The sequence below is a fragment of the Cannabis sativa genome, chromosome 5 (assembly GCF_029168945.1).
Source record: "Cannabis sativa cultivar Pink pepper isolate KNU-18-1 chromosome 5, ASM2916894v1, whole genome shotgun sequence".
Taxonomy (NCBI): Eukaryota; Viridiplantae; Streptophyta; class Magnoliopsida; order Rosales; family Cannabaceae; genus Cannabis; species Cannabis sativa.
In genome coordinates, this window is record NC_083605.1 from 10631631 (window position 1) to 10654762 (window position 23132).

The 23132-nt window shown below is 35.9% G+C and overlaps 2 protein-coding genes across 5 annotated transcripts; one reads left to right on the forward strand and one right to left on the reverse strand.

The window, feature by feature from the left end:
- Window positions 1-2539: 2539 nt before the first annotated feature.
- On the reverse strand, window positions 2540-7533 carry LOC115715894 (uncharacterized). Of its 4 annotated transcripts, none has more exons than XM_061115389.1 (11): window positions 6731-7317; window positions 6542-6628; window positions 6219-6356; window positions 5383-5918; window positions 5073-5161; window positions 4886-4989; window positions 4642-4741; window positions 4224-4299; window positions 4008-4122; window positions 3388-3919; window positions 2540-3238 (listed from the first exon to the last, which is right to left on the reverse strand). In XM_061115389.1, the coding sequence occupies exons 1-11, from the start codon at window positions 7023-7025 to the stop codon at window positions 2746-2748; spliced, it is 2565 nt and encodes an 854-aa protein (XP_060971372.1). In that variant the 5' UTR covers window positions 7026-7317; the 3' UTR covers window positions 2540-2745. The 4 variants fall into 4 exon arrangements, with proteins under 4 accessions (XP_060971372.1, XP_060971374.1, XP_030500430.2 ...); XM_061115391.1 differs by having other exon boundaries at window positions 5383-5471; window positions 6731-7306; XM_030644570.2 differs by having other exon boundaries at window positions 5383-6356; window positions 6731-7533.
- Window positions 7534-16087: 8554 nt separating this feature from the next.
- Window positions 16088-16822, forward strand: LOC133038153 (uncharacterized). Its single transcript, XM_061116210.1, has one exon. The coding sequence runs from the start codon at window positions 16088-16090 to the stop codon at window positions 16820-16822; it is 735 nt and encodes a 244-aa protein (XP_060972193.1).
- Window positions 16823-23132: the final 6310 nt, after the last annotated feature.

Genomic DNA, 23132 nt, shown 5'->3' on the forward strand with positions numbered 1-23132 from the left:
TAACTAATTGGGCGACATCAGTGATGATGCCAAATGCCTTTGTTTTTCATTGACATTAACCAAGTCCGTTGAGGATTGGTGAAAGAGACTGTTTTCCGGATCGATTCACGGCTAGAAAGAGTTACATCTACCTTTTGAAAACAATTTATCACTACTAGAGATTATGACATGGAGGTCGGTTCCCCAACCAATCTCAAATAATAACCAGCCAAAAGCTTGAAGAACTCCATCCAACGGATGATGAAAGCAGTAGCCAAAACTAAAGTCAGTGATGACATGAAGCTCATGGCCCTCCAGTCTGGACTAATTGTAGGCTCTTTTTTATGGAGCAAAATGCAAAGAAAAATGTCTGAGACCTTTTCTAATGTCATGTCTAGGGCCCAAGGGATCATCAATCTAAAAGATGCTTATATGCAAGCTTTTTGGAGTCGCTCCTATACCAACCCTACCAGCTGCAACACCCACTTACAGTCTGCAAGAAACTGTCCCGACCGTTATGCTTCCATGAACCCAATTTACTATAGTAAATGGACTCCCTGTCTCTGGACATGTACCTGCACAAACTAATTTCTATGAGTTTGGAGCGACACAAACTGGATGGAGTATTTCTCCCCGACAGTCAATGAAAAAGACGGAGGTTTTAGAATCAAATGTTAGCTATTTCAGAAACAAAAGGGGTGGGAAGAGTCAGAACTAGAGTGAGGCTCCAAAGAAAGGAGGGAAAGAATATGAACACAAATAGACCGAGTACACTAGTCTGATTGATACTCGGCAGAATATTTACAAGGCACCTTGTAATATGGTCCATTACCAGAAGCCTCCAAGAGTGTTCTAAGGAGGAAAACAAAAAAAGGACCAAAGTAAGAAATGTGAGTATCAGGGTGATGTCGGGCACACCACCAACGAATGTGACTACATGAAAGATGAGATATAGACGTTAATCAGAGCTAGACCCCTTGGCCAGTGGTTCTGGATTCCGATCATTTATCATGGGCAGCGCATAGCTCACGGATAACTTTTCGTTCCGGGATAACATGGAACCGTAACTCCTCCCAAGGGAGTGGGTCCCCCTCAAGCTCCTGAAACAAAATTTTTGGCTTTATTGCTCTGCCAGCATGCGCTGATGTGGTAGTCCTAGCTCTGGGACCAAAAAATCTTTATCTACTAGGGTTAGCTCCCCCACCCGTTGACGACCATGTCGCCACTATCTCTGGAGGCTCACATCTCGTTGGAAACACTTGCAATTTCCAAAAGATGAACGAGTTGGAACATGAAGAGGAAGTTTGCACTTTCGTACAATCACTGACTCAATGTTTAAAAATGATGAACCTTCCCATCACCTTTACAGAGAAGGATGCTAAGCATGTGCACTTTCCCACAATGACCCTTTGGTTATTGAAGCACAAATCAAGCACAAAAGATTATCCAAAGTGTTAGTCGACAATGGCAGCTCCGTCAACATTTTGTTCAAGTTTGCTTTCCAAGCGATGGGACTGACTGAAGTAGAGCTGTCACCTTGTCTACTACAACTACAAGGATTTAATGGAGATTCTCTAATACCGATGGGGAAGATCTAACTCCCAGTCACCTTGAAAAGGTGAACACAAATGTCACTGACTTCAAACACTACATGTTTGTAGTAGTGGATTGCCCCACCGGTTACAACACTATATTGGGACGCCCTATCTTAGTTGATTTTGGGGCAGTTACTTCCATCTGGCGCTTATGCATGAAGCTTCCATGTGATAATGGAAGTGTGGGAGTAGTTTGAGGTGATCGATGGGTCGTTTGCCTTTAGATTTATTGGTGAGAGATTTAACACCTATTTTTGAAGGTTTTTTCAGCAATGGTGATGGGCAAGATGAAGACTGAGTAATAGTCATTTATTAAACAAATCAAAGAAGAAAAAAAATAAATAAATAACGTGGGTAGTTGATGGAGGAAGGAAATTGAAGACAATGGATAATATCAATATTTTTTTAATGAAACCAGGTTTTTGATCGTGAGAGGAATTTTGAAACAGAAAACGAAAATGAAAAGTGAAAAAGAAATTGAAAATAAAAAGAAAAATGATAATAAAAAGAGAGGGAAAATAAGTGCAAAACTTGTCAAATGATATCATACATGCTAGTAGAGTGTCTAAGTGGTATTTGTGTAACTAAAACACTATGAAAAGTAAAAAAGTAAAAATGGTCATGTAAGCGTATTAGTGTAATATTATTGAGTTTTTATATTTTTTATATATATTTTCCATAGTTATAGCTATTAATACAAATAATATAAAATGAGATTACGTAAAATAAATTTATTTGGTGAAATTTTTGATGTAATATTTAGTGTGAATTATTGGAATTGTTACACCAAAAGTAAGAAATTTTATACCAAATTAGTATAAATTCTACACTAAATTAGTATCATCATCAAAGATGGTCTAGAGATTGTTCTCTCTCACTTTTTTTAAAGGAGATTATTCATTTTACTTGAATATACGTAAATACTTCCAAAAAAAAAAAAAGCATTGCAGCTCTCCCCAAAATAATTTCTTTGGAACTGCTTTCTTTAATACAGATCTCAGTTGAGGACAAACCACCTTATTATTCATGGGGAAAATGGGTGAAAGAAAGGGGGAATACAGAGAGCAATATCATATCTCAACTTATTAGTAGCTCATCGTCGCCTCATTTTAAATTATTAAAGGGAAAAAGAAGAATGGAAAAGTAACAACTAAATCTAAATTATACAAAATCATGTCTTGAATTTTTGGGTGAGTTTCTCCACTCCTTCCCTACAATCTCCCGCAACTCGCTTTGCACCATCTTTAATGACCGAGCTAAACTCGGAGGTGCTCTGCTGAAGCTTTTGTGCCGAACCACTAGCCTTAGCAATGGCATCATCTCTTAAATCTTCAGCCCTTTTTCCAGCTTTGCAGGCCCATTCCTTCAAATTTGATATCAACAAGGCTATTGTTTGAATGATTCTATCAAGTGTATTTCTGGATTTCTCTCTTATGCCTGCTGACATTGCCTTGAGCTTGTCCATCAAGTTTTCGGCCCTGCCCACAGTTTCATCAACTGAAAATTGCTTGCTGGCATCAACCCATGTAGCTTCAGCGATGGACTCTTCACGGAGGTCATTGTCAACAACCACCTTGATGCCACGTCTCTCCCATCGATCTCTAGCTTCCTCGAGTACCTTAGCTTGTTCTCTTGCTCTTCTTGCCTCATCTTCAGCCCAAGCCCTGTAACATGAGGAAAATGAGCATAAAAGGCATTCATAAAAGTTTTGCACAATGAACTTAGTATTTTGTCAGTTGTCTAATTACTTGATTTTCTAATTTGAAGCCATCAAATAAATGCTAGCTGCAGTTGGGATTTGTTGCATCAATACCTGGCCATGGACAAAGCTTTTCTTTCAACCTCTAGGTCATGTTGTAAGCGCAAAATTTCCTCACTTTCAACTTCTGCATTTTTCCTAAGTTTGGTAATTCTTTCCTTCTCATAAGATATTTCTACTTTGTTACTCATAAGGCTCTGCAACTGTTCCTCTACCTCATGTCTTAATCTTGACAACACTTCCATTTCTGATTCAATAGCTGCACGCTCCTTCAATAGAGTGATACTGTCTTTTTCTCTCTCAGCTCTTAACCTTTCCAATTCACGAGTAGCTTCTTCTGCCATTTTCTCCACCGCATCTATCTTCTCTCTCTCTAGCAAAAGCTCTCTCTCAAAACTTGCATTAATATCCTTCTCAACTTCAGCTACTAAAGCTGTATGAGCAGATACAGCATTTTCTGCCATAGATTCTGCTTCAATACGAGCAAGCTCCTCACTGACTGTGTCAGAAGCTTCACCGGTAGCTAGAGCAATAGCAGCCTGGGCCTTTGTCACTGGCTTATCTGGCTGGAAAAGTCTTGTGTAGCCTTTCCCAAGAGGAAAACAAATCAAAGAGAAGTGAGCTATCAAATTTGCAAAGAGCTTGTAATGACAATTAGAAGACATATCACTAACCAAATGAGAGAGCAATAATCCCATGTTCTCCAGCAGACAGGTCAGCAACAAGGGCAGGACATGCATCTTGATGTATTTTATCAGTGTCGATAAATCCGGATACTTGATAGAGTGCCTGTAAAAGAGCATGACTGTTAAAAATACAAACTACAGTAATCAAACAATAAATAGAAGCAGGTACTACACAGAACTGAACTCAAACATCATATTATCGACCTTTCTGTCAGCTTCTGGCAGATGCCTTTTCTCTAGTGCCATCTTCCAACTTACAAGATCTTGACGAGATAGAGGGCTGAAGTTATTTCAAAGCAAAAAATAAGATGTAAGAAAGAAAACTAATAACTCTGATGAATCTCTGCAGCAAAAAAATCATTTATGCAGACAACTCGTTATGGAAGTATAGACAAGCTTAAAAGATTTAAGATAATGCAAGGAATAAGAAAATTGGAAGGGAACTTTAGAAAACTAACTTAAAGGGGTAGAAAACCAAATATCATAATTTAATTGAAGCCTTTTGGCAAGGGTATGAATAGCAGTAATATGAGCATTTCTCAAAGATCAGACAAAATTCATGTTTCAAGAAAAAAATCCAACTAAAACTAGTCATGCGTTTCAAGAAAAGAATTGTGAACACCTTTCCGGAGAGAAGAAGTATGAACTATGGTCTTCCTCTACAGAAGAAAGCATATCACCTCTAGAAAGCTTGCTTGATATAAGTCCAGCTTCGGCCAAACCTGAAAGATTAAAAACATTTTAGAAAATTCTACGACACAAAGAAATCCCACAGCAAATTCAGTGATATAACAAAATCCAATCTATCACACTAACACGAGAGTTTTTCAGCCATGGTAGCTAAGAAATTAAAATCTTCTACACACCTTGAATAGATGCAAAATCAGGGTCTTGAGGAGTAATATCATCAAATGCAAGTTCAGTCACATTTTCTATGTACATTGCAGGATATACTTTAGACATTGAGTTCCTGCATACACCATGTCATATAGTCAGTTCTAGACAAGGAAAGAGTTCTATCCTACCAAGTAGAAAAATGCGATTGATATGTACCTTGAGAGAGCATTGCTAGCAGTCACTAACCACCGAGCATACTCACGCCGTGTACACAAATCACTAGGTTGAACATCAGCCTCAATGACCTAAAAATGTAATATACTTTCTTAATATATGATTTTAACTTGAGGTCATACATAAATCATAAGTACAATATAAAAGCTTGATCAGAAATTTTCAGTTCATTGTTGATGATGCTTCACCCTTTAGAAGGAAACCGAAGCTCCATATTCAACTTCTAATACTTAAGTGGACTAACAATACTTGAATATAAAAAGTAAATGCATAAAATGAGAGGATCAAGTACCTTTAACACTTGCAATGCTGCTAGCGCCTGCCCTTGAGCCTGATCAACAACTGCAGGAACCAACACCTTTCCAGGATGCACCTGTAGAGCTGAGAAAACCACAGATGGAGCAGGTATGCCAGCAGAAGAGAAGGAAGTCGCAGGTTTGGGTGATTCTGAAGTGCTTCCATTAATTTCATAATGACCCTCATTTATGCTATGCAATTCCAAGGTTAAACTATTTTTCTCAACTGAGACCTGAGGGATATCACTCAACTCAAGATTTTCATTGTTTGAAGACAAGGCTATGTTGGATTCGGAATCAACATGTTGTTCCAAATTTGTGTTTGGTTCGGAACCAAATGGCACATTAGGAGCCACAGGTTCAAATGGTACTTGGGCAACTGAACTATCATCAAAAGAATGATCACTGCTTGAACTAGGAATTGTATCCTTATCAAGGCTTAAGTTTGATGGAACATCATCGGAAATGAGCAAATTGTTCGATTCGACATTGACTGGGATCTCTTTAATATCAGGAATTGATTCTGCTATACCTACAGCAGAGTCACTGTCCAACTCCTTAAAACCAGAAACGACAGATGAATCATTGCTAATTTCAGAATCATACAGATTATATGAAGTTGGGACAGTGTCAGCATCAACTGACTTATCATTAGAAGTAAAGTCATGTTGTGAATCTTCTTGAATTGAAGAATTGTTGATGGCATCAATACCATCAGATGTGTTTTTAACATCATATACAGACAAATCCCTGATTAAAGAATCATCACCAACTCTATTTTCACTGGGAACATCAACAAGTTCAGAAGATGAAGATAAATCCTTATAAGTACCTGTCCCACCTTCTGGACTACTTGCGTCTTGCTTCACAGTGTCGTCTTCAATTTCATCTCCCAAAAGGTTATCAATTTTTTCATCAGCAAACAATGACAGTTCCTGCTCCGTTGTTAAGGGCTCCATGTGTTTTGCCTCTGTGTACAGCAACATATTATATCTATCTCATGCCACTAGAAACAAAGGGTCTTTTGAAAATTTTGACATATAATCATAAACAAACTCAATGAGAGAGCATCCAACAAATTACTTGACTCGGATAAGAAGAAACGACAAAGCTTAATCTTATCAAGAGAGAAAGAAAAGGATTGAGATTACTCACTGGAAATGCTTCGTTTTCCCAAAGATAATGCTGAAAAGGTAAGCCCTGCAACAAGAACGACTCCCGCTACTCCTGCTCCCACTGCCCCTGAAATTCAAACTACCTTCAAAATCTTAATCACTTCACATTCCACAAAAATACAAAAAAACCCAATTCATACATAATAAAAGGCATCAACGCTAACATTACCTCCAAACCATTTCTTCTTATCCGAGTCAAGTGATTCCTCTCCTCCGGCGTCCTTACCAGACCATCCCGAAAACCCGTCAACGCTAGAATCCGACCTGATCAACGGAACCACATAACAACGTCGTTCAAGTCGAGTCCCATTCGTACCCCAAAGTAGGCGAGGAAGCAAAGGACTCTGCTTCCTCACATGGGTCCGTACAAGAAGGAAAGGAGAAGGAGAAGGAGGTCTCCTTGAGTTTCCGGGACTGAGAGCGAAGCGTAGCTGGAGCGAGCTGGGAGAGGACGTGGCAGCCATGAAAGGATAATGAGAAAATAAACGAAGGTAGTTGAGTTGGAGTTGGTTGGTTAATGGTTACATACAAGAAACTTAAAAGTGAGAGAATGGAGTGGAGAAATTCTAGGGTTTTGGGGGTAGTTGGTCTGTGAATTTTGATTGATTATATGATATGATCAGACAAAGTAATGTAATTGTATAAAATTATCTTGTCTCCACAAATTACATACACGAGAGACGATGTTGTAGTTGTAGACATTTGGATTTTGGACCAGTATATATCTCTCAAACATTTAATTAATATTTAAATTAAAAAAAAAAACACACACATTCGTGTACAAAGATTCATCCATTCATAATTTCATATCCCAATAATTTCTTTTTGGACTGAGTACAACTGGGAGATCGAAAGTAATTTTAGGGTGGTGATCAATGTTTTTATTGAGGCAGTGTAATTGGGGAGACTGAAAATTATGTGCGTCACTGTCGATGTACTTTTTTTTTTCTATTTGTTGTTTGTAATTTTTCTAGGTCTTGTAATTTTGTGGACTAAATGGGTGTTTATCTGTAATGTTGCCGACTTACCATCAAATTTATTTTGTAATGATCAGAAGATTTAACGCTTTTAAGTTTTAACCTTTATATTATGCTTTTCTTTTTAAAAAATTCATTTTAGCATTTCTTTTGTTTTTGAGTTAAACATATGATTTATTAAATTAATTCAATTTAAATTTTGTAATTTTAGAATAATTTATTATTGGGTAAATGGCGGCAAAACCCCTAATACTTTAGTTTTGGTTTCGTTAAACCCCCACAACCCAAATTTCTGCGGGTAAACCCCCAAAACCACTATTCTGTTAGCAATTTACCCTTTCCGTCCAAATTTAGATGTTAAGTGCCAAGTGGGCTTGTCCACGTGGACACAATATACACGTGTCACAATTTTATTGGTCTACGTAAATAATTATATTAAAAAAATTAAAAAAAATAAAATAAAATTAATTTAAAATTAAAAAAATTATAAATATTATTTTTTTTCCTTTCTTACTTTTTTTTTCTTTTCTTTCTTTTTTTTCTTTTCTTTCTTTTTCTAATGCCCTTTCTCTTTCTCTCTCTTGCTCGCAGGTAACAGCAAGCACTAGGCACCAGCCCAAACCCAGGTTCTCGATCCCCCTCTCTCTCGATCTCAGCCATCTCTCTCGATCCCCTTCTCTCAGCCATCTTCTCTTTCTCGATCCCCCTCTCTCTCGATCTCAGCCATCTCTCTCGATCCCCTTCTCTCAGCCATCTTCTCTTTCTCGATCCCCCTCTCTCTCTCAGCCATCTTCGCTTTCTCTCCCCATCACCACCGACCCGTCGCTGTCGTCGTCGAGGACCACGAACCCATGCCGTCGCCGTCGCCGTCGAGGACAACGGACCCATGCCATCGCCGTCGTCGAGACCACCAAGCCAGGTAAAACCCGACCCTATCTCTCTCTCTCTCTCTCTCTCTCTCTCTCTCTCTCTCTCTCTCTCCTCTCTCTCTTTCTCTCTCTCTTTAGATCTAGGGATTTCTACAATTTTTTTTTTTTTTCAATTATCAAGATCTGTGTATAGCTGCAAATATTTGGGTATTATTGTGTTCATTATTTTCAGATATGAGAAAAGATAATTGTTGTGGGAAAAATAAAGTTAGGGTTTTCAGATTTGAGTTTTGGACTGAAATTTTGTGTATATATTTGTGTGTGTTTATTTGTTTGTTGGATTAAATTTGTTTAAATTTAATTTTAGTATTTAATTTTTTTGTGTGATATGGATTTGAAAAATAGGTTGTGGTGGTAGTTTCAGTAATGGTCGTGTTTACGGTGGTTTCGGTTGTGTTGGTGGTGGTGTTTACAGTGAAGGTTTGTTGATGGTGGTGTTTACAGTGAAAGTGGTGGATTGATAGAGAGATGAACAAATAGAAAAGAAAATAAAAGAAACTAAAAGAAAAAAAATAAAGAAAAAGAAAAAGAAAGAAAGGAAAAAATTTATTTATAATTTTTTTTAATTTTAAATTAATTTTATTTTATTTTTTTAATTTTTTTAATATAATTATTTACGTGGACCAATAAAATTGTGCCACGTGTATATTGTGTCCACGTGGACAAGCCAACTTGGCGCTTAACATCTAAATTTGGACGGAAAGGGTAAATTGCTAACAGGATAGTGATTTTGGGGGTTTACCCGCAGAAATTTGGGTTGTGGGGGTTTAGCGAAACCAAAACCATAGTATTGGGGTTTTTACCGCTATTTACCCTTTATTATTTTATTGAGTTGATGAGACTTTGAGGACTCTAACTTTTTGTTGGATCGTGTAATACTACTTTCAGAAATTATAGTAAATGATCTTAAATTATAGTATTATGTAAGTAAATGTTCTTATTTTAAAATAAAATTTGTAGAGAAATAGTCTGTTTACAATATTTATTATTTATATTGTCTTTTGTCATATAAAAAAAATTAATATTTTATTTTTTATATTTTTTTTAGAATTAGAAGCAAATTACTTAAAGATCATGATATATTTATATTAATTTTGTTAAAAAAAAATTATTTTAAAGTTATGTCGATTTTTTAAAATTTTTTATGAGTTGTTTTGGGTTGTTGGTATATATATTTTGTTATACAGTATATTTCTGTTTTGTTCTATGGTATATTATTATTTTCAAATGATATTTATTTTTTATTTTACCATGTATAATATTATTTGTGGTAAGGGTGTTCATATAATCTGTAATCCGTAGTTCCAAACCCCAACTAATCCGAACCAAACCATTTGAAACCGGACTAAATGAATCCGGTGTGAATGATTTGATAAATTCGAACTGTTTTAAATTCTCTGGTTCGGTCACGGTTTTAGAAATCTCGGTAGCAGTTCAAACCAAATCAATCCGTATAATTATTATATATATACTTAATATATTTTTTTTGGACAAAATATTGATATTTGAGAACAAATTTAGGTAGAATATTGATATTGAGTTTATATTGTTACGATAATAATTTTTTATTGTTATTTATGTATTATAAACTTATTAAAAGTAAAAAAAAAAATACCGAAAAAATGAATAATTATTGTAAAAAATTAGAACAACTACGAAATGCAAACCATAATTTGAACCAAACCAATTCATTTTTGAGTGGTTTAGTTTGGTTTGATTTGATCATTTAATTGGTGTAGTTTGGTTTTGAATTTTTAAAAAACCGCAATACTAGTTTGGTTTGATTTGATCATTTAATTAGTGTAGTTTGATTTTGAATTTTTAAAAAACCGCAATACTAGTTTTGTTTGAAAAAAAATGAAAATCTGGACCACACTAATTCGTGAACACTCCTAAATAGTGGTATATAACTTTGTTCCCATAATACAATTTTTTAATATATGTATATAATTTTATTAGCATGCAACATATATAAACTTATTACTTTTATGTATTTTAATTGTGTGATATATTATTTATTTTAAATAATATTTAATTAATTTTTTATTTTATTATGTTAGTATAGTATATATATTTTAATTGTTAGTATATATATTTTGGTGAATGGTATATGTATATTTTTTGTTATACGGTACATTATTTTTTTAGAAAGATATTTAAGTTCTATTTTTTATAGTACTTTTGTTGACGTGACATATAATTTTATTAGCATGCTGTATATATATTTCTATTGTAATTTTGTAAGGTATATGTTTTTTGCTATATGGTATATAAGTTTTATTGTGTAGTATATCATGTTATGTTAGATGATTTACTTTTTATTTTATTATATATAAAGATAGTATATAATTTTGTAAGTATAATATAATTATTTTATGGTTGTATATAATTTTGTTAATAAGGTATGTTTAACTTTTCTAATAATATTATATTATTTTTTATTATTGGTATATATATTTTGTTATAAGCGAGTAAACATGGGGAAAAATTACCCCCAAAAATTTAAACAATAAAGTTATAATATCCTTAAACAGTACACCTAGACTATTTGAAAGATCTCAAAATAAAAATCGGAAAATAAATTTTATTAGAATATCTAACTACAAAAAAAAAAAAAAAATTATCAATAAAATACTAAATTCTTAGACTCTACCACTTGATTCAATCAAGTAAAACATAAACTAATGAAACTTAAAAATAACTAGCCAAAGGTGTTACCCCTTTGCTAGTATCAACGACTATTACCCAACTAATTCTACCCCCCGCCAAAATTCAATAATCATACCACACTAACTCATAAAAAAAATGATTTCCTAAATTATTTGTTTATCGAGATTTTCGAAAAAACCAATATAAAATATAATAAAGCTAAAGAAATAGATCAAAAATAAAGAATATGACAAGAGATTTTTACGTGGTTCGAGTAATAACGAATTCTATTCCACGAGTTAGTATTATTTGGCTAAAAAAACCTTTTAGTATTACACAAAATGTTTGCCAAGTTTATGAACCCTAGATTTTGCCTTAGCTTGCAAGAATTCAGATTCTAACCCTTTGCATGAATGAGTTGTCTTCTATTTTATAGACTTAGGGTTCTTGAATGTAAATGTTGTCCACTGATGGGGTAAATAACTTTCGATCCATCTAGTAGAGCTCGACCTATGAGGCATTTGATCTTTTACTAATGTAGATGCCACATCATATTGATATTGTCAAAACTTGTCCTATTTTGTGGATAATAAAGACACATAAATGTTTGATTGGTAATTATCTTATTTCCTTATTTAGAATACCTTATTCTTGGATATAATATTGAAAATAAAGTTATGATATTGTGAGATTTGATAATAAATAAGTGAGATCTCAAGCTTAATATTTGGAGGCTCGTTAACTACTCTTCCAAAAGCACTGCTTGATACTATTTGGAGACCTGCTTTGCTGGGTCGTTATCTTGCTTGGACGAGTCATATGTCTATCATCCAGATGGCTTGACTTTGATAATGAGTTTGACTCATTGTCTTGATTGGGCCTACGTTTGGGCTTGTAGTAGCTGAACTAAACCTTAAAATTACATGTGTCCTCCTTCAGAAAACACGGATAGCATTATTAATAAAGATTATATCGTTTCCCAAAATTAAATAGTTATTTTCTAAATTTTGCTAATAACTCTAAATTTAAAAAACATACAAATTTAACTTTTTTTTTTTTGAGGAAAACAAATTGTTATTATTAATGAATACAAACCATTACAACAACATTTTAACTTGGAAGTAGAACAACCTCCAATAAATACAATTTTATCCAACCAAGAGCAAATTTTGAAAAAACTCACTTCTAAGAAAAAGGATTAAAGGTCATAAACATCAACAATAAAATCTTAAAAATAAGACAATTGAGATGTGTTTACCCATTAATGATGGAAGAAACTAGTAACGAACATTGTTTCAACATGTTTAATTTGCAAACAATGTTGGAGAGCCCATTGCAGCAAAGACTTTGTTATGCGGCCATAAACTCTTGATTTTTATATAGACCAAATACTACACATAGTGCAAATGAAAAGTTGAAACTTTGTCTTTGACAAGTGATAAAGAAAGTCCCCACCAAACGTAGCAGCAAGAACACATAATTCTAAAAGAAATAGAGTGGATTTCCAAATTTTTTTAATTGCCTTGCCATGTAACAAAACTTTACCAATTGATTCCCAAGCATTGTAGCATAAAGAACAAGTGGTAGCAGCCAAAAATTTCCTGTGATACAAAGAGATAATCACAAAGATAGGAGATTGAAAATCATTCCACCATTTGGCTAACAAAGAATCTGTTTTTATATATTGGTTTGAAGAATGTAAATTGTACAAGCATTGTTTAGATAGAAAATGAGGCAAAATTTCTATTGTTGCAAACTGAAAGCAGCTTATATATGTTGTAAATAAAAAAACTAAAACTTTACCAATTGAAAGAAAAATGATGGGAGGAAGAAGGAAAAAGATGAAGGGCAACGATGATTAGAAATGATCCAGAAAATCAATGGCTGAGGAGGTAGTTATTGTAAAAACAAAATAAAAAACTTGTAAAAAACTCATACAAAACTAAAACTGCCACAGAGCATTTTAGTGGACAGACACTCCTATTTAAAATGGGATAATACCAATTTAACTTAAAGCAACTAATTTAATTCAAATTGAAATTGAAAAAATAGAATATCTCATTAGAGTCTTGTCTTTTTACATGCGTGGAATGTGAGTGTGAGTGTAAGTATTTTTCTGACGTTTTCTTTGAGTGATACAGACAGAAACTTTGTTTTGTTATGGCTTCTAGTAGTACTTTGCCACCAGATTTTGAGGATAGCTACTCGAAGATACAACTGGAAGAAGAAGAGGAAGGAACCCTGTAATGTGAATTAGCAGAGGATGTGGGCCAACCAGTTGATGATAGATGGTGTCTCGTAGGTAAATTCTTAACAAGCAGAGTTATTGATTTTTTGTCCATGCAGCACACGATGGCATCGTTATGGCAACCTGGGAAAGGTATGTTCGTGAAGGAACTCCAAACTAACCTGTACCTCTTTCAGTTTTATCATGAAGCTGATATTGAAAGAGTCATAGAAGGGAGTCCCTGGACTTTTAATAAGTTTCAGCTAGTTTTTGAACGTCTCAAGAAGGGAGAGGAACCTATGTTAGTGAAGCTTTGTCGCCTAGATATATGGGTGCAGTTGCATAATCTTAGACCTGGTTTTATGTCTGACTCTATAGTCCAGAGAGTTGCTAATTATATTGGGTCGTATGTTAAGTCGGATCCTAAGAACTTTAATGGAATTTGGAGAACTTATCTGCGTGTAAGAGTTAGTATTAATGATAAAAAACCGTTGAAGAGGAGAATGAAGCTGAAGAAACCAGATGGTGACTGGTTATGGACTGATTTCAAATACGAGTTCATCCCTACATTTTGCTTTATCTGTGGCATTATAGGCCATTCTGAGAGATTTTGCTCGCGTCTATACGATACTCCATTGGAGCTAATTCAAAAACCATATGGCTTGTGGATGAAAGCGGAGCCTAAACGGAAGAATAAGTTGATCGGAGCTAGATGGCTTCGAACAGGCACGGCGGCGGATGCTCAATTTGCTGATAATGTTACAGCAATTAATGCGCCTACAATTACTCCTACGAGTATTCAGGGATTGCAAGATAAGAACACTACTGTTGAGGGAGATTTTGCAATAAATAGCATCAATCATGGGTTGGGGGTTCACAAAGGAATTGCCAAGGATCAAGGGATTGCGTTAATCAATGCCAATAAGGAAATACTAGCTGAAAACTTCCTTACTGAGGCCATGATTATCGTTGATTCTAAAAAAAGAAGATTGGGACAGGATGGCAAAGAAGTAATGGATGAGGATGAGGTGGAAGGAATTGATCATGTGTTTGATGGATCAAAAAATGGGTCTATGGTGGGTCCTGGTTCTCAGGCCCACCAAGGATTATGAGTGTCCTGAGTTGGAATTGCTGTGGGCTTGGGAACCCACGGGCTTTACAATTCCTACAGGATCTTGTATTCCAAAAGAGACCCAATTTTGTTTTCTTATGTGAGACTTTATGTAAAAAAAGAAAAGGTTGAAAGGCTTAGGGCCCAACTAAAGTTTGATGGGGTTATTTCGGCTGATGCTCAAGGGAGAAGTGGAGGAATAGCTTTACTCTGGAGAAATAAGGATGATGTCACTCTGTTGGGGTATACACATGATTATATTGATGTTCAAGTTCACACTGCTGAAGGAAACAACTGGCGTTTAACGGGCTGCTATGGAGAACCCAACCGAAGTCTGAGAGCTAGAACTTGGGACCTGTTACGCACACTTTCAGCTGACAATAACTTGCCATGGTGTGTTATTGGGGATTTGAACAATGTAGTATCGCAAGAGGACAAGAGAGGAGGCTCCCCTTATCCAAATTGGCTCATAGATGGTTTCAACCAATCGTTATTGGATTGTGGTCTTATTGATCTTTCTCTCTCAGGGTATCCTTACACTTGGGAGAAAGGAAGAGGATCTTCGAATTGGATAGAAGCAAGGTTGGATCGTGCACTTGTCTCTGATAGCTGGCTAACGATTTTCAACACGGCAAAACTCGTAAATGTGGAGGTAACTAGCTCTGATCATAGTCCCATTTTACTTGAACCTACTGCTAGGAATTTCAATTCTGAACCAAAGCATTTTAGATTTGAAAATTCTTGGCTTAGGGAGCCTTTGTGTCTCCAAACCGTAAAAGACACCTGGGAGACAAATAACTCTGTGACAATTATGGAGAAAATAGCTCTTTGTGGTCGACACCTTGCTGAGTGGGGTAAGAGTTACACTGGTAACTTTAAACAAAGAATTCATCACTGGAAAAAACAAATTGCTCATTTCAAAGGAGGTAGAGATGATATTTCTATAGCTGAGTTTAAAAATGCTGAAAAGGAGTTGTTTGAGGTTTATGCTCAAAGAGAGGTATTTTGGCGCCAGCAATCGAAACAACTTTGGCTTCGTGAAGGAGACCATAACAGTCGGTTTTTTCATGCTTCAGCAACAAATCGAAAAAGGCAAAATGCCATTATTAAGCTGCAAAACTCCTCAGGTCAATGGTGTGATTGGAACTCTGGGTTGGCCGATGTTGTTAAAGGTTATTTTCAAGAATTATATTGCTCTTCAAGAGTTAATATAGCAGGAGTCATTGACAATATCCCCAGTTCGGTAACTCCCTTCCAAAATGTCAGCCTGCTTGAGATTGTCACGGACGAAGAAATAAAAAAGGCACTTTTCCAAATGCATCCTGACAAGTCGCCAGGACCCGATGGTATGACTCCCGGATTTTTTCAGAAGTGTTGGCACATTGTCAAGCATGATGTTTGTTCTCTCATAAGGCAATTATTTTCTGATGGTGTATTGCCTACTGGTTTAAATCGTACACACATTGTAGTTGTCCCTAAAAAGAAAAACCCGATTAACATTGGAGATTTGAGACCCATTTCGTTGTGCAATGTTCTCTACAAAATTATATCCAAGGTCTTGTCTAATCGGCTTAAAGTGGTGCTTCCTCAATTGATTTCAGACACTTAGAGTGCGTTTGTCCCAGGGAGGTATATGACAGACAACATTTTGATTTCTCACGAAGTCATGCACTACCTAAAGCGAAAAAGAAGAGGTAAAGAAGGCTTCATGGCCTTGAAGCTTGATTTCAGCAAGGCTTACGACAGAGTAGAATGGTCTTTTCTTGAAGCGGTTTCATTTAAAATGGGGTTCGACCCCAAATGGATTTTTCTGGTTCTTCAATGTATTACTTCAGTGGAGTACTTGGTTATTCATGGTGGGTGGAACATTGGACCAATCTTTCCTACAAGAGGCATTCGACAAGGTGACCCGTTGTCCTCTTACTTGTTTTTAATTTGTGCTGAAGCTTTTTCATCACTAATAAAACATTATGAGGTTACACATCAGATTAAAGGCATTAGAGTTGCTAATGGTGCTCCTTTCATCTCACATATGTTGTTTGCGGATGATAGTTATGTTTTTTGTCGAGCCAATGAGAATGATTCTACCAAGGTGTTGACATTGCTCAAAGACTTTGAAAGAGCTTCTGGACAAATGGTAAATTTCTCAAAATCTTCAGTGTTCTTTAGTGCCAACATTCACACTATTGTTCGTATGCAAATATGTCAAAGAATGGGCATTGTTGAAGCAGATGATTCTAGTCTTTACTTGGGATTACCGTGCATTATCAGTAGGAACAAGAAGGCAGTATTTGGTTTTCTAAAAGACAAAATGTGTAAGCGAATTCAGAGTTGGGAAGGCAAGTTTTTGTCAAAAGCTGGTAAATAACTCCTTCTGAAAACCGTAGCTCAAGCCCTCCCTAATCATGCTATGTCAGTGTTTCTTTTGCCTATAAACACTTGCAAGTCTTTAGAGAGTGTCATGAGTAACTACTGGTGGAAATCATCTAAAAACAACTGTGGTATTTCTTGGATGAGTTGGAAAAAGCTGTGCAAACACAAAAGCAATGGTGGACTTGGTTTTAAAGACTTAAGGGATTACAATCTTGCTCTTCTCGGGAAGCAGGCTTGGAGGTTACTTGTTGCTGATAATTCATTGGTCAGTAGAGTTTTTAAAGCTCGTTACTTTGCTTCTGGTTCTGTCTTGACAGCTTCTCTTGGAAATAACCCCAGTTATGTGTGGAGAAGCATCTTTGAAACTAAGCAATTCCTTCTTGCTGGTGTGAGGAAAAGCATTGCAAGAGGCCTTGAAACCAGCATTTTAGATGACCCGTGGCTCCCAGATGGTACTGATCCTTATGTTCGTTCTGTAAATCCCGGCCTTGTGAATAAAAAGGTCTCTTCTTTAATGTGTATGGATCGACTTCAATGGGACAATGATATTTTAGAAGACATATTTGATGTAAGAGACAGGGATTTAATTCTCAACATCCCTTTACCCGAAACTGTCCAGAACGATTGTTGGACTTGGAGCAGGGAGAAGAATGGGGTGTATTCTGTAAAAAGTGCATATAGAGGGATGCAAGAACACTACATAGTTTCTGGTATGCCCACTGAATTTTGGTCTGCATTCTGGAAAATCAATGTGCAGCCGAAGGTTCTTCAATTTGGGTGGCGAGCTCTCACTGGTACTTTAGCTACCAAAGTCCAACTCAACACTAAACATGTGCCTATCTCCCAATTATGCACCTTCTGCAATGTTGCAGATGAAACCATTCAGCATATATTAGTTGATTGTTCTTATGCCAGGTCCTGTTGGCATCGTTCCTCTGTCAATTTCTCTTCAGCTGCTAGCATGGTGTATCACGAATGGTTTCAGCAAGTAATGGTCAGTAATAACACGGGGCAGATTGAAGAAGCTCTAATGGTGACTTGGGCAATATGGAATGCTCGAAATCAGTTACTATGGAATCAAAAAAGTACTACTGCTTTGGATGTGGTTCTGTCAGCAAGGTCTAACCTTTATCAATGGCAAAGTGCTCAACAAAATCGTTTTGATCCTCTTTTATCTTCCTTCGAGATAGGTAAAGAGGTAGAGCATTGGACTAAACCTGTTGGAAACAAGATAAAGGTAAATGTTGATGGAGCTATCTTTGAAGCTTACAACTCTTTTGGTTTTGGTTTTTTAGCCCGTGACACATTTGGAGCTGAAATTCCGTATTTTTAATATTCCCAGTTTGATTATTTAATTAAATGATTAATTAAATGCAGAATAATAAAACTGGTACTGAAAACAGTTTTCTGTAGTTACAGAATGCAACTCTGTAACTCCAGAGAAATCCAGAAAAACAAACAGTGCATAAAAGTAAAAACACACAAGATTTTTGTACGTGGTTTCAACAATCCTTTCAGATTGTTACTAGTCCACGGGGCCACGCCCAGAGATAAGATTCATTAGATCGGTATCAAAAATACAAAGTAATTGACTTATGCATAAATAGACTCCCTCTTATTGTATGCCGCAAGCTTGATGTATTCCACCTACTAACCGAATCTTGATAAAACTCCAAGATCTCGAACTCCCTTCGATCACCTTGAAGAGTGCTTGAATCCTCCCGATTCAAGGCTTAAAGGCTATCTCCCGAAAGCCTATACAACCATCTCCCGAAGGTTGTGTGCTTGTATCCTCCCGATGCAAGACTTCAAAAGCAATCTCCCGAAAGCTTGTAAATACCCTTCTCCCGAAGGTGCACTGATGTTCTTCTTCGTTGTAGACTTGAATACAGACTCAAGACAATACAAACAACAAATAAATAGAGTAAGAGTAGAACAACTATTCTCTACAAAACAAAGACACTCTTTTCTTATGATATGAAAGTGAATAAAAGAGTTAACATAACAAAGACACTCTTTCCTTAAGATATGAACATAATTCTAAGTGTATGAAAGAGATGCAAAACCTAGCAGCTATAGGATGTATTTATAATGAATATACATCTCATAGACAGCTTACATTCGGTCTGAACAAGACCTCAACCCACTAGAAACTTCCCTAAAATAATTCTTCAATCAGTCCAGGAATTTCCGTTTCTGTACCTACAGAATCGTGGGCAGTAACTACAACTTTCCTTTTATAGAAAAGGAAAGTCTAGCTCCGGTTTTCTCTTCAAGAAACCTGATCTTAGAAAATGGGAAACTCAACACAAGATCAGAATAACAGCCGGTTAGAAAAGAATCAATGTGTAATCAAAACTTACCATTTTTACCTCAATTTCCATAAATAGGAAAGCTAGTCAACTTTCCTTCCAAGTTTAGATTTACACAAATAGGGAAACCATATCAATAAATGCCAGCCGAAATATACATTAAATAATAAAATATTTTTGTCAATTAAATATGCCAAAAATGTAATTAACAATCTCCCCCTTTGTCACTTTGATTGACAAAACATTTTATTATGAGAAAACCTGCATCAAGTGTTAGAAACCAAAGCAAATAGCTTTTTAAAGATACAAGAGTATAGAAAATACTCCCCCTGCATGAAAGCTCTCTAACACATAAAACATATAACTTTTTTTGGACGGAAAAGCTTGCAAACCGAAGAACACAACTTTTTAAACGGAAAAGTGTTAAACCACAAACAAGCAACTCCCCCTAAAACCAAGGGTCCAGAGTTGTAACAAAAAGTTCAATGAATCCAAAAAATAATACTACTCCCCCTTTTTGTCTATCAAGGAGCCAAAGATAACAAAAACAAACATGGACAAAGTCATAAGTTCAAATAAACATTAATAAAAAGCAAAAGATAAAAGATTGAACCACTTATTCATCATCATTGGGTCGGAAGTATTTCATGATGCTGTCCATCTTCCTCAGAAGCAGGGCCTGACTGGTCTCCATTCTTCCCAAACGCAAATTGAATTCTGCCATTTCTGTAGAAGCAGAAGTTGAAGCAGATGCAGCAGCAGGATCATTTGTAAGACCAGGGGAAGCAGACCGAGCCTTTCTTTGAGCAGCTTTTCCTTGAGGAGGCTTCTCAAGAATTTTGAAAGTGGTTCCAACAGCAGGCATCTCAATTGATTCATTCTCAAGAATCAATTCCTCTTGATCAGATAAAATTTTATAGATTAAGTGAGGAAAAATGAGATTGAGCCTAGGTTTCTTACCCTTTCGAAGAGAAACAATTTGCTCCCAAATCATGTCAGCCAAATCAATTTTAGCACCAATTGAAATTTTATACAAAAAGAAAGCAAGTTCATTTGAAACATTTACCGGATTGGAGCAAGGAAACCAATTGGATAGGGCAAACCTCATGAGAGCCGCATGTTGATAGGTGAGTTGAGACATATGCATGGTGTCGGAGAGTTCAATTTCATTATCACCAGAGAGATAACCGAACACCTTTTGACGATCAAACTCCACATCAATTGGCTCAATTCCCATAGGCAAATTGAGAGCCTCAGCAACATCCTTCACAGTAAAGGAATACCAGTGTCCTCTGACAAAAACTTTGCTAAACATGAAAGAGTCCTCATCGAGAAACTCATTAGTGATGTTAGCATAAAATTCCTTCACAATTCTATCCACATACCCATCAAAACCGATCAAGGTATCTACCCATTGTCTTTCTTTCAACATGTTATACACTCCAAAAGGCTTATGAGCAATAACATTAAAATTTTTCTCCACAGTAAAGTTCCTATTCTCATAGAATTTCATATCTCTAGCATGATCATTATAACAAAAATAATGAGAGTGGGGCTTGAAGTTATCAAGAGAAATACCAGAGGGCCTCTTTCTTTTCTGTGGAAGAACAGGATTTGTAGAGACAATGGGCCTTTTTCCTTTGTCATTCTTTGGAACGAGCGGGGAGGGGACCGGAGCAGTTACGTAGTGACAGGCTCAGTTTCTGGTTCTTCACTCTCGGATCCAGAATCATCAACAATAGGAAGATCTTTGGGCATCAAATTCTTCACTTGAATCGGACAAGCCCTCTGAATCATGATCCTCCTCACTTTCTTCTGGTTCAGAATCCGAGGAAGAGACCGAAGGGGGATTCTCCTTGAGATTTTTGCCTTTTGAAGATGAAGAAACCACCTTTTTTCCTTTGGATGCAATTTTAGGTTTAACCACTTCAGGCTTTTTAGGAGTGGAAACCTTGGACCTAGTTCGAGAACTCACCGTGGGCAAGGTCACCAAAGTTTGGTCGACATTAGGAGCACCATTCGAAGAAGAGGACTTCGAAAATGTGTGATCGGATGAATGGGATTCATCATGATCACCCAACCCAGGTGTTGGAGAGGCAATAGGAGAGGCACCAACAAGAGGAGATGAGAAATTTGCCACTGATTTTCGAGCTTGGGTCTTCGATTTCTTGGCAGACTTCGTCGGAGCAGAGGACGAACCAGAAGCTCCGGTTGCTGGTGCAGGCGGCGCAGGCGGTGTCACCGGAGAAGCAGAAGCAGATCCACGAGTGGGCTTCTTGGATGGTTGGGCATTCTTAGTTTTGGCCATTTTTCTTTGAAACCTCTTATACTTTGAACAATGTTAGACCTTTGAAAAAAAAAATAGAAGGAGAAGAGAGAGTGGTGATCGTGGGTTTATGGGTAGTTGAGAATATATAACATTTCAATTTTAAATACCCAATTAAAAAAAAAAAAACTGAAAAGGAAGGTAACTTCCTTACCTTTGACCCACGTGTGGAGAGGAAAAAAGGAAACCAAAAAAGGTTTTTCAAAATTTGGTCAATGTTTCCTTAAATGGAAAAAGGAAACCAAAAATCCCCACAAAATCTAAGAATTTAAAACCCTTACCAAAACCGAAATTGCCACCAAAAAGGAAACAAAAAATAATTAATTATTTAGGTACAAGTTTCCTATACACACCAAAAAGACCAAATCTCCACAAATAAAGGAAACATTCTACAATTAAAACATGTTTCCATAAAATGAAAAACTAAAAGAAAAAAATGTACAAGGATTCGAAAAAAAATCGAAAAGAAAAAATATGCCCCCCTTTTTCTTTTATTTTTTCAAAAAATGCCCCCCAAAGAAAAATTGCAAATAAAGAACAATTGAACACACTAAGACACAAAAAGCACTAATCACCACTTAAGAGCAAAAATTGTGTCTAAGAACATAATGAAACATGACAAAAAAATAACAAAATTTTTTAACAAAGCTCATTTGACAACTCGATCACGAACCCTTTTTTTTTATTTATTTATTATTTTTTAATTAAAAGACAGAAAAATAAAATAACCTTGATATTTTTGCAACTAGAATTCACAATGTCCATTTGTCTTTGTCCCTGATGAAAAAATCAAACTCATAAGAATAATCAGAAATTATTTTATCAAACTAATGAAGTAATAGAATGAGGTCATACCGGTTCACAGGAAAAATTGACTCCATCACCAAGAATATTAAAGCACATCAAACAGTATGTAATAGCTTTATCACACCATTTTCGAGAATAAACAAATTTTACCACAAACTGTGTCAAGCATTAGTGTGTGAAAGTGTAAGCAGGGAACATTGCCCAATTTGTCAAAAAGACTTTTTCTGATAAATTGTACCCATAGGAGACGCTGTCACACTACCTCAATGGTAGCCCTTTTCAATGGTAGCGTATCTTCTACATAACTCCTAATTACATAGTTCCAACTTACTCAGAGATGGCTTTCACACATTGAGATAGGTAGCTCTATTCATCCAATGGAGCTTGAACACACAGTTTTTGAACAACATTATTCGAAAATGGTAGCTTACATAGCACTGTTTGATAAGCCTGAATATTCCTGTGAGGAGTGAACAATTTTCCTGACAAACCTGTATGACATCATAATATTACAACATTAGCAATAAAATAATGACTGAAATTCTTATAAGGTTGAAATTTTCTTCTAGGACAAAGACAAGACATTATGAACTCTAAGACAACTTAAATATTAAGGATTATGAAAAAATAAAAGCATTAAACAGTACAAACCCCTAAGGATTTCCTTAGAGAAATAAATCGGACCGAGTCAAGAGCTTTAGTAAAAATATCTGCAATTTGTTTGCTGGTTTCAACATATTCTAAGACAAGAATTTTATTTTCCACAAGCTCTCTAATAAAGTGATGACGAATGTCTATGTGCTTTGTGCGAGAGTGTTGAACAGGATTCTTAGAAATGTTTATAGCACTAGTGTTATCAC

Excerpts from the sequence above, each read along its gene's own strand:
- LOC133038153 (XM_061116210.1), top strand. The coding sequence starts at position 16,088 with ATGACAGACAACATTTTGATTTCTCACGAAGTCATGCACTACCTAAAG.
- LOC115715894 (XM_030644570.2), bottom strand. The coding sequence starts at position 7,025 with ATGGCTGCCACGTCCTCTCCCAGCTCGCTCCAGCTACGCTTCGCTCTC. Across the intron at positions 5,162-5,382 it reads CAGCATTGCAAGTGTTAAAG|GTCATTGAGGCTGATGTTCA; the intron begins GTACTTGATCCT and ends TTACATTTTTAG. Across the intron at positions 4,123-4,223 it reads TGCCAGAAGCTGACAGAAAG|GCACTCTATCAAGTATCCGG; the intron begins GTCGATAATATG and ends GCTCTTTTACAG.